The 17,036-nt window shown below is 46.5% G+C and overlaps 1 protein-coding gene across 1 annotated transcript in view; it reads left to right on the forward strand.

Annotated features, from left to right (window-relative positions):
• The first annotated feature begins 1,792 nt into the window (after nt 1-1,792).
• CRISPLD2 (cysteine rich secretory protein LCCL domain containing 2) overlaps nt 1,793-17,036 on the forward strand; it is a 126,662-nt gene continuing 111,418 nt past the window's right edge. Inside the window, exon 1 of the mRNA XM_030204535.1 lies at nt 1,793-2,045. Within this exon, the coding sequence (XP_030060395.1) occupies nt 1,806-2,045 (240 nt within the window). The 5' untranslated portion in view covers nt 1,793-1,805. The remainder of the gene's footprint in view (nt 2,046-17,036) is intronic.

The following is a 17,036-nucleotide window of genomic DNA, read 5'->3' on the forward strand; positions in this document are numbered from 1 at the left end:
GAAGGGCAACCTTCGAAAGCTAATCAAGAAATGTATTAAGTTATGTCCAATAAAAAAGGTATCATCTTATTTTCTTTTCCATGTTTTATTTTGTTTGATTTCTATTGCACCTGGTTTAAAATTCTCTGTATTGTGCATAAAACCTTCTATTTAGCGACCCCTCTGTTTATCTTCTGTGGCAATCCCACACACCAAGCTGTACTCTCCACTCCATCAATGCGCATCATCCAGTCCTTCACCTACGAAAAAAATCTCACTGTGAGTCAACCAGAAATTCAGCCTTCTTTTTCCTTGCCCCCAAATTATGGAGTGACTTACCACCACCTCTATGGTCCGAACTTCCATTATTAAATTTAAATCCCTCCTTAAAACACACTTTTCCTGCTCTCGTTTGGGATTTCTCTTTCAGCCACTAGTTGAGGTTGGATCAGCCTGTGTATTGATGCGATTGTTGCAAGATTTTATGTAATGCTGTGTTTAAAATGTTTTTTTTGTGGTTTGATTGTGTTCTTTCCTATATTTAATGATGGTGGTTTCATTTATTAATTTATTTTATTTGAATTATTTCAATGTGAGCTTCTTTGACCTGTGAACTAGAAATGGTGGGATATCAAGCCTTTGAATAAATTTAAATATAATTAGGGAACATGATGAAAGAACAGCACCAGTAAGGGGTCCTTTTCCTAAGCAGTGGCGTAGCAAGGGCGGGGCGGTGGGGGTGGTCCGCCCCGGGTGTCAGTGGTTGGGAGGGTGCTCTGCTGGCAAGTCCCTACCAGCTCCATCCACCCGGCAGCTGTGTGGTGCAGCGCCTCGCATGTGCCCTGCTGTAAGAGAAGAAAATCGCCTCGTCGGCCCTTCTCTCACTCTGTCCCACCGTCGAGGAAATAGGACGTTACATCAGAGGGTAGGATGGGACACAGTGAGGGAAGAGCCGACGAGGTGATTTTCTTCTTTTACACAGTGCAGAGTCGCGCGAGGCGCCAGGTGGATGGAGCTGGTAGACAGGTGGGGACTGGGTTGGGGGGGGGGGGTGGTGCCTTGTCACCGTGTCACGCCAGGGGGGGGGGTGCCGTGTTGTCCTGCAGCCGGGGGGGGGGGGGGGTGCGCACAGCAGCGATCTGCCCCGGGTGGCAGTGAACCACAGAATGCCACTGTTCCTAAGCCACTGTAAAAAAGTGGCCTGTGGTAGTGTGGGCGCATGTTTTTGGGGTGCACTGGGCCACTTTTTTTTACCGCGACTGGGGAAAAAGGCTTTTTTAATGGGGAGAGTAAATGGCCATGAGCTAAAATGAAAAGTAGTGCGTGGCTACTTACTACCTGAGCCCTTACCGCCACCCATTGACCTAGCAGTAAGGGCTCATGCGCTACATGTGAGGTACTCGTGCAGCATGCACCATTGTGGCCATGCTGCCAATTACCACCGGGAATGCCCCCGCATAGAAAATCGAAAAATATTTTTTACCATGGGAAACAGTGTGCGCCAACTTAGAAATTTCCACCGGGTGGGCTCGCTAACCAGGCAGTAGTATTTTCGACTTGGCATATGCTACACTCACGGTAGCCTACCGCCATTTTGTAAAAGAATGGCATCTGTAGAATTAGGAATTCAAGAAGCTTGTAGTTATAAGAAACTTTGGGAAGATTTGAATTTCTCACCTGGAAATCATGAGTGCCGTTTGCATGACAGTTGTTTTCTGTGTCTTCCTTTACTCTGTTATATAGATTCGTGGAGAGCAAGGAAGGTCTTCTCGACAGTTAAGAAGCTGTTCATTTGACTTCAAGAGAACTCGGCCAACAGATTAGTCATGAGCCCTGCCCTGTGGTGGATTGCTCCATTGGGAGTTCTCTTTCTAGTACAGGAATCAGGGTGCTTTTTCATGCCCAATGCCACTTTCTATGAAAAACTCTTGGGCACGTACGAAGAAGAGAGACTTCACTCCAGAGCCAAGAGATCTATTTCCAGATTGGACAAGGACGAGATTTTGCAGTTGCACAACAAACTGCGGGGCCAGGTCTACCCTTCAGCTTCGAACATGGAATACATGGTGAGTCCATTCTTTTTTCCAAATCAATGTTTAGTGAAAGCGAACAGCCTCTTGAATTTTGCCATTTAAAAGGCTTTTAGCAAGTTCTTTCATGAATGTCTTTGAACCATTCGTAACATGCTTAAAACGTCCTGGAATCATTTCAGGGCAAGATGCAGAATGGTGCAAGGGCAGTTCATGCCCTAGGCAAACTTTCAGCCTTACCCCTCCCATTAACTTTCATGCCCCTAGCCTGTAGCCCCTTCATAAGAATCTGATAATTAAATTCAACAATCATGATCATCCTAAGCATCCAAAAAATGCAGGTTAAAGTAGGTGCTTGTGTGGTTCTTTGAGTTTGTGTGGCTCTCAGGATCTCTTGTTTTGCTTGTGCTGCCCGAAGCAGCTGCCTGGTTTCCATTATGGATGGGTCGGCCCTGACAAGGTGATGCTGTGGTGCTTGGTTTAGTCTCCCTATCCTGTGACAGACAACTTCATCTCATGAGCATGGCTTCTCCTACTCACTACAACCCAAATCAGTGGTGTAGAATTTTAGTCTGTGTTCATTACAGAGAGCAACCATTCACTCACTGAGGGCAGTCTTCCAGTTACCAAGACCCAAACCCAATATGCCCTAATAACTTCTTTTTAAAAAAATATAATTTCAAGTGAACTTTTTCAGTGGGCAGGTTTGGCTCGGCCTTTCCCTCAAAGTGAAGTAGATATGGAAAGCAGAGCATAAGCAGAACCTCCAGTGGTGCCAGTTTAATTGGATCAGTACCAGAGTATATAGAGGCTGACAATATCGCACCATGTTGGGGAGACAAGCTGAACCTGAATTTAGAGACTTCAAGGGAAATGAGAGCTACAAGTCCATGCCTGATCACAAATACCTTTGCACTCACTGTAGTTGATCTGATCAACTAGACAAATTCTGATAGTGCTTTTGGAGATCACCTGGTAGAAGAATGTGAGTCTGATAAGTCTTCCACTGGGCTCTTCCCAAGCCTCTCTTTTTACCTAGGTTTACCCATCTGAGACACTCACACATTTCACCTTCTTAGCAATCTCACTTTGAGGGTTTCAGATGTTGCGTGATATAGTATAGAACAGGGTGGCAACCTTGGTCCTTGAGAGCCGCAACTCAGTTGGGCTTTCAGGATTTCCTCCATGACGATGCATGAGATCTAATTATATACAATGGAGGCAGTGCATTCAAATAGATCTCATGCATATTCATTGGGGAAAACCTGAAAACTCAAATGAGTTTCAGCCCTTGAGGACCGAGGTTGCCCACCCCTGGTATAAAACAAGTTGTACGCAGGATCAGTGTTAGACACAGTGGGGACCGTGGCAGAAACTAAGGAGCGGTCCCAGCCACTGATTGGCAACCTGAACCTCTATCTCAGTAACATCTCTCCGCTTCAACAAGGAGGCTTCATAGGCAACTGGAGCTCTGCTAACTCCTAAAACCCACTTTGGATATGTCAGGGCTGTGGTGAAGCTGTGACCTTCCTGGCATTAAGGATTTATTTATTTATTTATTTATTTTATTTATTTGGTTCACTTGTATCCCACATTTTCCCAGCTTATGCGGGCTCAATGTGGCTAACAATGTTACTAGAAAATTACATGATACAACAGGATAAAATTGTTCCAGAAAAAAGTGACAAATACAGGTACAGAGGTAGCGGAAAAAGAGAATACGGATGGGAATACAGGAGCAACAAAAGGGAAGCAGACAGAAGGGAAAAAACGGGAAAACAAACAAAACGGGGAAAAAAAGGGGTTTGAAGAGCATTGTGGACTTCGGGGTAGGCTTTACTAAACAAATACGTTTTTAGTAATTTTTTTCAATTTGTAGTGACCCAGAAGAAGAAAATAAACCCTGAGGCAATGCAGCCTTTCAGCAAAAATTCCAAAATACTCTCGGTTCCCAACATACACGCTTTTAAATTACTTCAAAAAGTAAGAGGATAGAGGGCATTGACTTGCAAATATATTTTGTTAGAAAATCGGTCAGCCTCTGAGCAGCATGAATCCTTTGAATATCGATCCTTCCATTTTCATTTGACAGTTACCTATCTTTATTTTCTTAGAACGTAAAAGAGAATATGTCTCTCCAGTCTGCCTATGCACACCGTACATACATAAGTATATAAGCACTGCAATACTGGGAAAGACCAAGGGTCCATCAAGCCCAGCATCCTGTCTCTGACAGCGGCCAATCCAGGCTTCAAAAACCCGGCAACCCCCCCCCCCAAAAAAAAAAAAAAAAAAGAAAAAAAGAAAAATTAATAATGTTCAATGGACTTTTCCCTCAGGAATCTGTCCAAACCCCCTTTAAATTCCGTAAGGCCAGCTGCTGTCACTACATTCTCCGGCAACGAGTTCCAGAGTCTAACTACACGCTGAGTAAAGAAAAACTTTCTCCTATTTGTTTTAAATCTACCATATTCTAGCTTCATCTTGCGTTTTGGATTGGACCTGAAAAGAAAAGAAGCATTATGGTATTACTTCAGCCCTGATGTCCCCAAACTGGTTACTTGTACAAGCCTTCTTTCTTTGAATCTAGCATGCTTGGTATTTAAAATGTTTAATGGAATCAGTCCAGAACATCTGTTAAACTTGGTTGGTCTTTCCCCATGAGAGATCCTTTTCTCTTACTCTTCCCTTCGTTTGTTGGCATTAAGTAAAAAAAAATTCTAGAAAACTCTTTTGGTTACCAAGCTGTTCAATTCTGGTTCTCATTACCTGAGGACCTGCATTCTGTTACCTCTTACACTGCTTTTCATAAGGCTTGGAAAAACATAGCTATTTAGGAAATATTATGCCTGTATTCTGTAGAATTTATTCTGTTTCTCCTTTTTTTGGTTTAATGTGTGATTAGTCTGTAACCAACTTTCAACCACCATTTGGCTTGGGATTACGTGGGATATAAGCCATATCATATATCAAATGTGGGATATAAGCCATATCATATATAAAAAATGTTGCCACTGATTTCAATGTGACTTTAAGCGACTGCAAATCACTGCTGGAAGAGAGAGGCTGCATATGGTGCTCACTGACACCGACAAATGTGTGGCGCCGAAGAGAGACACAGAAATCAGCGGTTATACAGCGGTCACTTTCCCCCAGATTCTGTATGCGATACCCAAATTTCTGTGCACTGCTGAGATGTGCGTGCGAATGAATTGGTTTACGAGTTCTTTACCATCTGTAATTGGGTGCCAACAGCTAATGCTTAAAGTTAATTGGTACTTGTTAAAATTTGCGCAAATGAATTGGCTTATGAGTTCTTAACCATCCTTAATTGGGCGCCAACAGCAAATTCTTGAAGTTAATTGGTACTCATTAAAATTTGCGCAAACGAATTGCTTTATGAGTTCTTAACCATCTGTAACTGAGTGCCAACAACTAATTCTTGAAGTTAATTGATACTCATTAAAAGTTGCGCATGCATCTGGCTGCACACTATCCCATAAGGAAGTGTGCCTTACTCTCATCGTGCGTATTACAAAGGGAGCGTGGCCATGGGAGGGCATGAGCACATCAGGGATGTTCCAAAAAGTTACATGAATAGTTATAAGTTTATTTTATTTCAACGCTTATTTAAAACTTGCTATCCCAGACATCAATAGAATATCTGTGTGGCTTACAATACTAAAAGACATTGGCAAAAGAGAAACTGGAGATTAAGGGGGTCTTTTATTAAAGCTTAGCTTGAGTTATCTGCAGCAGGACCCATAGGAATAAAATGGGCCCTGCTGCAGATAACTGGAGCTAAGCTTTAGTAAAAGAACCCCTAAGGAAGGAAGGGACAGGTCAGGGAGGGGTAGAAAAGGAACTCCATTGTCAGATAGTCAAGAAGGTAAAGATGAGTCCAAGGAGAGAGGAGGCAGGTTTAAACTGGTTACCAGAGTCGGCCTGTAGCCTAGTGGTTAGTGCAGTGGACTTTGATCCTGGGGAACTGGGTTTGATTCCCACTGCAGCTCCTTGTGACTGTGGGCAAGTCACTTAACTCTCCATTGCCCCAAGGTACAAAAAAAGTACCTGTATATATGTAAACCACATTGAATGTAGTTGCAAAATACCACAGAAAGGTGGTATATCAAGTCCCAGTTCCCTTTCCCTATTGGAGATTCTACATGGAATGTTGCTATTATTGAAGATTCTACATGGAATGTTGCTACTATTGAGATTCTGTTGTTTCTATTTGAGATTCTACATGGAATGTTGCTATTCCACTAGCAACATTCCATGTAGAAGCCTGCCCTTGCAGATCAGCAACGCGGCCGCGCAGGCTTCTGTTTCTGTGAGTCTGACGTCAGAGTCACAGAAACAGAAGCCTGCGCGGCCGCATTCCTGATCTGCAAGGGCAGGCTTCTACATGGAATGTTGCTAGTGGGGGAGTAGCCTAGCGGTTAGTGCAGCGGATTCTGATCCTGGGGAACTGGGTTCGATTCCCACTGCAGCTCCTTGTGACTGTGGGCAAGTCACTTAACCCTCCATTGCCCCAGGTACAAAGTAAGTACCTGTATATATGTAAACCGCTTTGAGTGTAGTTGTAAAATACCACAGAAAGGCAGTACATCAAGTCCCATTTCCCTTTCCCTTAAGACAGTGCCTAGGGTAGTATGAATACATCCTCAGATCTCAAAACTTTCTTTTTATTTTTCTTAAATTTAGTCAGGGAAGTTTGTGTTCTAAGAGATAATGGGAGCACATTCCATAGGGAGGGACCAGTTACAGAAAAAATAGCGTCACGGGTAACATCATGTCTAATAGGCTGAAAGGATGGCACAACCAATAGATGCTGTTGGCATGAACGAAGAGCACACGTAGGAACATATGGAATTAACAATCTTACAAAAATGGAGGGGAGCCAGAGTTTTTAATTTTGAAACTCAAAAGGAGAATTTTGCTGTTTTCCAGGGCATTTGCTGGCTCTTAGGTGGGAGGGTGGGGTTTTTTTTTGGAGGGGGGTTTCTGGGTGTTTATTGCTGTATGTATGTTAATGATTATTTGATGTATCTGTTTTATTGTAACTCGCTCAGATGGTTGGAGGGGCGGGCTATAAGTTTTTTGTTAAATAAATAAATATAGGTGATACAGAGGGGCATAATCGAACGGGGACACCCATATGTAAGGATGGCCCGGCGAAGGGGCAGGGAAACTCGTATTATCAAAACAAGATAGGCGTCCATCTTTCGTTTCGATAATACGGTCGGGGACGGCCAAATCTCAACATTTAGGTCGACCTTAGAGATGGGTGACCTCGGTTTTCGCTGATAATGGAAACCGAGGACGCCCATTTCAAAAATGACCAAATCCATGCCATTTGGTCATGGGAGGAGCCAGCATTCGTAGTGCACTGATCCCCCCTGATATGCCAGGACACCAACCGGGCACCCTAGGGGGCACTGCAGTGGACTTCAGAAATTGCTCCCAGGTGCATAGCTCCCTTACCTTCGGTGTTGAGCCCCTCAACCCCCCCCCCCAAAACCCACTCCCCACAACTGTACAACAGTACCATAGTGTCATGGACCTGAGTATGATATCTGAGGCTGGCATAGAGGCTGGAAAAAAATGTTTTTTAATTTGTTTTTTTTTTGTGTGGGAGGGGGTTGGTGACCACTGGGGGAGTAAGAGGAGGTCATCCCTGATTCCTTCTGGTGGTCATCTGGTCAGTACGGGCAGCTTTTCGAGGCGTGGATGTGAAAAAAAATTGGACCAAGTAAAGTCGGCCAAATGCTCGTCATGGACGCCCTTCTTTTTTCCTTTATCGGCCGAGGCCAGCCATCTGTTAATCAAGCCCCCGCCCCACCTTCGGTACACTGCCAACACGCCCCCGTGAACTTTGGTCATCCCCACGATGGAAAGCAGTTGAAGAATGGCCAAGTTGGCTTTCGATTATGCCGATTTGGTCGACCTTGAGAGAAGGACGCCCATCTCCCGATTTGTGTCAAAAGATGGGCGCCCTTCTCTTTCGAAAATGAGCTGGACAATGTGTGAGTGGTGGGCAGTGTGCATTTTGAGTACCCACACCTACCTTGGGCACCAGTATTTCTGCCATGTTTCAGCAGGTGTAAGTCTGGTCCCCAAAGTTAGGTGTGGGAATCGGCGCTGCAAGCTACTCCATAAAAAGCATACTGTATGTCCATTATAGAACATAGCTTAGGGCTAGATTCTGTATAAGGCACCTAAAAAAAATCCATGTGGTAAACATTTCTGCCTAAGCACATTCTATGAGACGACAAGATTTAGGCGCGGTATATAGAATATGGTTAGTTGATATCCCAGCTCCTAAAATTATCCGTCTCCATTTACACCAACGACATTGTGGTGTAAATCCTTGCACGTAGATTTACATGCACTGGGTCATCTCTCTATATAATAATTAGTCAATCTGCGTCCCTGGATGGCAGGCTCGCTGGGTTCGTAACCGTATGCTAATGAGCTTACGTCAGCTCGCCTCCAGCGTTCCCTTCCTTCTGTGTCCCACCCTCGCGGAGAGACGAAATGATGTCAGAGGAGGGTGGGACACTGAGAGGGAAGGCAAGGGAAGGCTGGAGGCGATGCGAGCCGAGCCTGCCACTGCTGCAACCTCAGGTATGGAGTGGAGGGGAGGGGAGGATTGCTGGACATAGATGGGATGGCATGGGAGGGCAGAGGAGGGGAAGGGAAAGGAGAATCGCTGGACATGGAGTGGAGGGCAGGGCAGGGGAGAATCGCTGGACATGGAGGGGAGGGGAGAGTCGCTCAACGTGGAGGGGAGGGCAGGGAAGAGAGACGAGAAAACACTTAGACGACAGCCTTCCTAGGGTCCGTTTCATTTGTTCCGAAACGGGCTATTTTGCTTGTCTTCTATAATTACGCGTGTAAATTTTGGAGCGCTCATTTCCCTCCCCATAGCCACATCCCTTTTGAACTGCATGCATTAGAATTTAGGTGCAGTTCATTACAGAATACGCTTAGCCAGTTGTGCGTGTAAATTCTAATTATCGACAATTAGTGCTCATTGTTGCTTGTTAAGTGCTGTTAACAGTGCTGATTAGCTAATTAAGTTACAGAATACACCTGGATTTTGGCGTGCATCTCTAGGTGCACTATATAGAATCCTGGGGTTAGTGCCTATTTTTTAGGGGTGTCTATTTTTGAGTGCCAGTAATAGAATTTCCCCCTTTGCACATTTTCGCTCATTCTTTCATTGCTATAAATCCGCAATTGATAGTGCTGCGTGTTCGCAGCACTAGAGTATGAAATGAGAATACTTTAACTTGAAGTCAGGACAGTGCCTAGGATGCAATCTTTCTGCATTAGGGTAAAGTCATTTTGAGTGCTGTGCCTTAGTTTATTCTGTTGTGATTAGATGGGGGTAATATTGAAAGGCACACTGGGGGGTAATTTCTATCACAGTGTGCCTGTAGAGGGCCCTCATGATCAAAAGCAAACGCCGGCGCTAGAGGCAGTTAGCGCCATACTAGCACCGGCGTTTGCTACCGCCCCATGATTAGAGCCTTCGAGCGCGGGGCTACAGACCATGTAAGGGAATCGCTCGCTTACATGGTCTGTAGCCCCGCCCAGCGCATCCCAGGATGCACTGGGCGGGGCTGGGCGCCGCCATTTTGCGGTGGCGTCAACCCAAGGAAGAGGAAGGAGGCAGGCTGCGTCCCTCCTCCAACTAAGGTAGGGGGGCTGGGAGGGGGTTGTCCTTTACGCTGGACCACCAGGGATTGGTCAGACAATGCTGGGAGGGGGGAGTTGGGGTGGGCTGGAGGTCTGCCAGACCTCCAGCTCCCCCCATTGCTCGCTGGGTGGGAGGGGGCTTGGCCAGCGGCCACTAGACCACCAGGGACCATTTTCTGGGGGTTTGGGGGGGGGGCTGGAGACCTACCGTATCTCCAGCCCTCCCTGAACCTAGGGGGGTGGGATCATCGGGGGACCCGAGTTCCGCCGGACCTCCAGCCCCCCCCCCCCCCCCGTTGATCAGGGCAGGGGTAGTCAGGGCTTGGTGGTCCCATGGACCTCCAGCCCTGTGTTTGACAGGTTTGGGCTTTTGACAGCCCAGACCTGTCAAACAAGTGCGGGAGGATTGTGCTGAGCACATGCTCAGGCACAATTCTCCCGCACTTCTACCCCATGATCAGATATAATTGCGCTGCTTAAATTTGCATGCATTATCTCTGATCATCGGTGCGGTAAAGCCCCGCGCTGTTCCAGTGCTATTTTAGAGCACTGTTTGGAACAGCGCGGGGCTTTTGATCATCTGCCTGCAGGTGCCTAGATTTGCATGTTTAAGTTTGGCAGCAGTACTTATGCCAGCCAGGAGACTTTTTTTTTTTTTCCTGTGACTGCATTGGGCTATTAAGAAAGTACTGAGGTAACTTGCCTGCAATAGACATTATGATCCTAAGAACAGTGCCTATGACTTTATTTATTTATTTGTTGCATTTGCATCCCACATTTTCCCACCTTTTTGCAGGCTCAATGTGGCTTACATTATGCCGTAATGGCGATCGCCATTTCCGGAATGAGAAATACAAAGTGTTATTGCATGAGAGTTCATAAATGATAGAGTACGTTATAGAGTATGTTAGATAATCAGTTCGTTTCCGGCGCGAGAAATAAGGTGGGGGTGCGTTAACGTTCTTTAGTGACAGAGTGACTGAAGCAGTCAGGTATAGAGAGTTCGGTTTTGTCTGGTTCTGAAATGGATATCTCCTAAAGCACATAGTCAAGTCATGAATAAGTTTTCCTAGGGCTGTTTATTTATTTATTGCATTTGTATCCCACATTTTCCCACCTCTTTGCAGGCTCAATGTGGCTTACAATAGATCATGAATAGTGGAAATATAAAAGAGATGGCCATTTAATATTACAGAAGGATCTTGAGCAACATGGTAATGATAAGCATGATAGTAGTATTATAAGCAGATATTATAAATCAATTCTGAATGTATGTGGAGGAGTTGTGTATGTTCACATTGGTTGATTTTTTTTGGTATGCCATGTTAAAGAGATGGGTCTTCAGCAGTTTGCGGAAGTTCATTAGTTCGTAAGTCCTTCTTAGGTTGCGCGGCAATGCGTTCCATAGCTGTGTGCTCAAGTAGGTAAAGTTTGACGCGTGCATTAGTTTGTATTTTAGACCTATACAGTTAGGGAAATGCAGGTTAAGGAATGTGCGGGATGATCTTTTAGCATTCTTGGGTGGTAGGTCTATCAGGTCTGACATGTAAGCTGGTGCATCTCCGTGAATAATCTTGTGGCCTAGGGAGCATATTTTGAACGTAACATAGTAACATAGTAGATGACGGCAGAAAAAGACCTGCACGGTCCATCCAGTCTGCCCACGATAAACTCATATGTGTATACCTTATCTTGATTTGTACCTGTCTTTTCCAGGGCACAGACCGTATAAGTCTGTCCAGCAGTATTTCCCGCCTCCCAACCACCAGTCCCGCCTCCCATCACCGGCTCCGGCACAGACCCCGTATAAGTCTGCCCTCCCCTATCCTAGCCTCTCAACCACCAACCCCTCTTCACCCCACCACCCAATTTCAGCTAAGCTTCTGTGGATCCATTCCTTCTGCACAGGATTCCTTTATGCCTATCCCACGCATGTTTGAATTCCGTTACCGTTTTCATCTCCACCACCTCCCGCGGGAGGGCATTCCAAGAGTTCACCACCCTCTCTGTGAAGAAGTACTTCCTGACATCTTTCCTGAGTCTGCCCCCCTTCAATCTCATCTCATGTCCTCTCGTTCTACCGCCTTCCCATCTCTGGAAAAGATTTGTTTGCGGATTAATACCTTTCAAGTATTTGAACGTCTGTATCATATCACCCCTGTTCCTCCTTTCCTCCAGGGTATACATGTTCAGGTCAGCAAGTCTCTCTTCATACGTCTTGGAACGCAACTCCCATACCATCCTCGTAGCTTTTCTTTGCACCGCTTCCATTTTTTTAACATCCTTCGCAAGGTACGGCCTCCAAAACTGATGCATTCTTTAAGTTAGGCATATTAGTACTCTGTCGGTTCTCAGGCGGGATGGGTGGATGGGGGGGGGGGGGATTGTTTATCTGGATTGGAGATAGTTTGGGCTCTAAGAACCAAAGCCCCATTTGTTTTCTGCAATGTATTCTACGGATTCATCAGGCTTCCATGACGGCACGGCAAGTGCTTGTGGTAAAAGCCTAGGGCCGCTGAGGGGGGGGGGGGGGCAGGAGGGGCAAAATTCCTTGGACCCGGCCTCTGAGGAGGGCCCGGCGCTGGCCATAGAAACCAAGACGTGTCCTCCGCAGTCCAATATTGCCGTCATCCTTCTCTCCTCCCCTTCATCGGTCCTCCATTGTTTCTCGTGCTGCTGATAGCGTCAATAAGAAGACCAAGCTGTCTCTGGCTGGTCCCAGAAGCATTTCCTCTGCTGTGTCCTGCCTCCTTTGACACAACTTCCTGTGTCAGGTGAGACACAGCAGAGGAGATGCTTTCAGTGCCAGCCAGAGGCAGCTTGCTCTCCTTATCGACGCTGCTGGAAGCCCACAGGTTTTCAAACCATGCAAAACTACTTTCAGACTTTGTTCAATGCGTCTAGGGGTTCTCAAACCCAGTCCTCGGGACACATCAAGTCAAGATATCTATAATGAATATGCATGTCATAAATTTGCATGCACTTCCTCCGTTGTATACTAAATCCATCTCATGCATATTTGTCGTGGGTATCTTGAAAACCTGACTGGATGAGTGTGTCTGGAAGACTGGATTGAGAACCCTTGTTCTAGACCTGTCTAATTCTAGACTCCGCCCCTTTTGTCTTGCTGCACCTCACGCCTGGAATAGAGTTCCCAAGCCTATGCGTCTAGCCCCATCTTTGGCCGTTTTCAAGTCCAAACTTAAAGCCCACCTCTTTACCACTGCTTTTGACTCCTAACCACTGCTCACTTGCCCTGTCCTTTTCCTCACCTATTTATTCCCCTACCCTTAATTGTTCTGTCTGTCTGCCTGTCTTATCTAGATTGTAAGCTCTTTGAGCAGGAACTGTCTTTACGTGTATGGTGTACAGTGCTGCGTATGCCTTGTAGCGCTACAGAAGTGATAAGTAGTAGTAGTAGTAATGTAGAAGCCTGCCCTTGCAGATCAGCGACGTGGCCGCGCAGGCTTCTGTTTCTGTGAGTCTGACGTCCTGCACAGAAACAGAAGCCTGTGCGGCCGTGTTGCTGATCTGCAAGGGCAGGCTTCTACATTACTACTACTACTTATCACTTCTATAGCGCTGCAAGGCATACGCAGGACGTGTAGGACGTCAGACTCACAGAAACAGAAGCGTGCGCGGCCGCGTTGCTGATCTGCAAGGGCAGGCTTCTAGATGGAATGTTGCTAGTGGAGGAGTAGCCTAGTGGTTAGTGCAGTGGAACATGGGATGTTGTTACTATTTGAGATTCTGGAATGTTGCTATTACTTGAGATTCTACATGGAATGTTGCTACTATTGGAGATTCTGTTGCTACTATTTGAGATTCTACACGGAATGTTGCTATTCCACTAGCAACATTCCATTTTTAGATTGTGAGCTCTTTGAGCAGGGACTGTCTTTTTTGTGTATGGTGTACAGCGCTGCGTATGCCTTGTAGCGCTATAGAAATGATAAGTAGTAGTAGTAGTGTATTACGATTAACATGACAAGCTGTGTTTGGTATGTGATGTAAAAACATGTTATAAGCGGACTGGGATTCTACCTTATTCAGCCATTCAGAATGTTTGCCATTACAATGAATATGATGAGATGAGGAACCAATGTTCAGTTGCCTATACAGTAGACGTTACTTTGGTTGCTCACCCAAGAACTTCAAATGGGCCAGTCTGGTCTTTTTCTGCTATCGTTTTCTGTGTTATCATTTACCAGTAACATTACCCACACAAATATACTGGTCCTAGATCTAACTGGTCAGATCACAGCTGTCATTTCTTTTCAGTCAGAAAGACAGCCACTCACAGGGCCATGCCTAGGGTCTCCGGCGCCCCCCTGCAGTTGGCGCCCCCCCTCTCCAGCGCCCCCCCCTGCAGTTGCCCCCCCCACCGAAAACGATCGCTACACTACCCGCTCTCTTCTCCCCAGATCCTTTTCCTTTTTTTTTTGTTTAAATTTACCTCTGTCCGGCGGCAGCGTAGCGTTAGTGAAAAGGAGGCGGCGCTCCCCTGCCCCGACGTGTCAGTCTTCCCTTCGCTCAGTGTCCCGCCTTCTTCTGACGTCATTTCTGATGTCAGAAGAAGGCGGAACTGAGCGAAGGGAAGACTGACACGTCGGGGCGGGGGAGCGCTGCCTCCTTTTCACTAACGCTACGCTGCCGCCGGACAGAGGTAAATTTAAACAAAAAAAAAAGGAAAAGGGTCTGGGGAGAAGAGGGCGAGGTAAGCATGGTGTGGCGGGGCGCCCCCCAGAGGATGGCACCCTCCTGCCATGCTTACCTCGCTTACCGTGTTGGCATGGCCCTGGCCACTCAGCAGCTCTTTAAAACTGACCCCAGGGCTTCCCCCCCCCCCCCCATTCTGTATCTGTGGGAAAAGACCTCGGTTAGTCACGCCTTGTTGCTGGTTTCATGTTGCTCCTGTTCCTAGCTGCCATCCAACTGCTTCGCCCCTGTAAGCCAAGAGGAATTCAATCTGTCTTTCTTCAGGAGAGAAAAAAGAAAACCCATCAAGCAAGTTATTTTTCCTGGGCATCACAAGGTAATATGATATAAGCAGGGAAGCTTAACTCTGACATCAAGCTAGTGAAGAGATGACTTGGTTCTGAGAATATAAACATAGAAGGGTATGAAAATGGCCAATGTGTTTTCGTTGGCCCGGGATATAAACCAGTTAAAAATTGCTCTGCGTTCGCTGTCCCACTCATGTTTGCTTTACAGGGGATGGCAAGTGTTTTATATTCCCCTTTGCTGAATGTGCTTGTCTAGTGGTTTTTATGAGACTTTTAGGGCCAATGAAAGGACCTTACATGCAGCAGAGAAAAAAAAGAAGTTTCGGAAGAAGTTACTCTCTGAAAATGTTGTAATCAACATTCTATTTCTTCACTAGCCATTAAGCCCGTTAAAACGGGCGAGATTTCCAGCTACCCTCCTCGCCGTCGCTCCGTGCCGGGCCCCCTGCACTGACCTGACAGCGCCTCTCACCTCCGTGTGAAAGTGCTGCAGGCAGCAGCAGATCGCTCTGCTGCTGCCTGCAGCACTTCCACACGGAGGTGAGAGGCGCTGTCAGGTCAGTGCAGGGGGCCCGATACAGAGGGGGGCGGGAGCGGCGGCGGGAATGGGGGGAGGGTGGAGGTTGGTGTGCGCAATGTTCGTTTCCAGGTGACAGCGGCAGCGTCCGACAGTCCTGACTCCGTTTCCCTCTCTGTTCCACCCTCTGACATCATCACGTCTTGACACGAGGGCGGGACAGAGAGGGAAGTCTCTACTGCGCATTTGCAGGTGAGTCGGTCACTTGCCATTTATGTTTGATATCTGCTTCTTGCTGGCCTCCCACTTAGTCACCTCTCCCCTCTCCAGTCGGTTCAAAACTCTGCTGCCCGTCTCATCTTCTGCCAGGGTCGCTTTACTCATACTACCCCTCTCCTCAAGACCCTTCACTGGCTCCCTATCCGTTTTTGCATCCTGTTCAAACTTCTACTAACCTATAAATGTATTCACTCTGCTGCTCCCCAGTATCTCTCCACACTCGTCCTTCCCTACACCCCTTCCCGTGCACTCCGCTCCATGGATAAATCCTTCTTATCTGTTCCCTTCTCCACTACTGCCAACTCCAGACTTCGCGCCTTCTGTCTCGCTGCACCCTACGCCTGGAATAAACTTCCTGAGCCCCTACGTCTTGCCCCATCCTTGGCCACCTTTAAATCTAGACTGAAAGCCCACCTCTTTAACATTGCTTTTGACTCGTAACCACTTGTAACCACTCGCCTCCACCTACCCTCCTCTCTTCCTTCCCGTTCACATTAATTGATTTGATTTGCTTACTTTATTTATTTTTTGTCTATTAGATTGTAAGCTCTTTGAGCAGGGACTGTCTTTCTTCTATGTTTGTGCAGCGCTGCGTATGCCTTGTAGCGCTATAGAAATGCTAAATAGTAGTAGTAGTAGTAATGTTGAGCCGATCGTACCTGTCTTGCATATACATGCTCAAGCATAATCAAAATGTGCACCTTCATAAAGCCATTTAATAAATCCCAAGAAATAAAGATCAGTTAATTCCTTTCAGCTCAATATTTAAACTCTGTGGTGGGTGTTTCATTTAAATGTGTTTGTGGCATTTAAAAATATTCCCAGATATTCAGTGCCAGCTGCAATCCAGAGAACAGAGCTTAATATCTCCATAGACAACCGATGGCTGGAGCTATCCAGATGGCGGTGAGTTTCAGCGTTGCTACCTGGAAAACTATCTAGACCACAATTTTTCTGTCTCAAGTTTTCTAGATCTAGTTATCGGGATAGTCGTGCTGAATCTCACCACTAACCCTTGGAATCTATATATGGTGCCCATGATGTGCACGCAAATTAATTAAGTAATGACCCCTTAACTACCAATAATTGGGTGCTAACAACCAGTTTATTGACGTTAATTGGTACCACGTAGGATCTGAACATGCGCTGTTCCATAAGGCATGGTGTCTAACTCTACTAGTGTGTAACCCAAAAAGGGGTGTGGCCATGCATGTGTCAGGGGTGAATGTGTAGCTACAGAATACTAACTTGGGCGCTAGCATATACAGCAGGTTTCAGCAGGCATGGGAATTGGCGCTAATCGCTACCAAGGCTGCCGAAAGGGGGGGGGGGGAAATTCCCCAGGCACGGGCCACGAAGGAGGGACCGGCGTCGGAGTCTCTCAGCCTCTCCTGCTCCCAGGCCGCTGGCGCTGCAGTCCCATTTTCACCTGCCTAACCTCAGCTCCCTTCTGTCTGTCGTCCGACCCCTGCATTTAAAAAAAATCTCTAAAGCAGCAGCACAGCGTCTTCTTTGGCG

The sequence above is a fragment of the Microcaecilia unicolor genome, chromosome 5 (genome assembly GCF_901765095.1).
Source record: "Microcaecilia unicolor chromosome 5, aMicUni1.1, whole genome shotgun sequence".
NCBI lineage: Eukaryota > Metazoa > Chordata > Amphibia > Gymnophiona > Siphonopidae > Microcaecilia > Microcaecilia unicolor.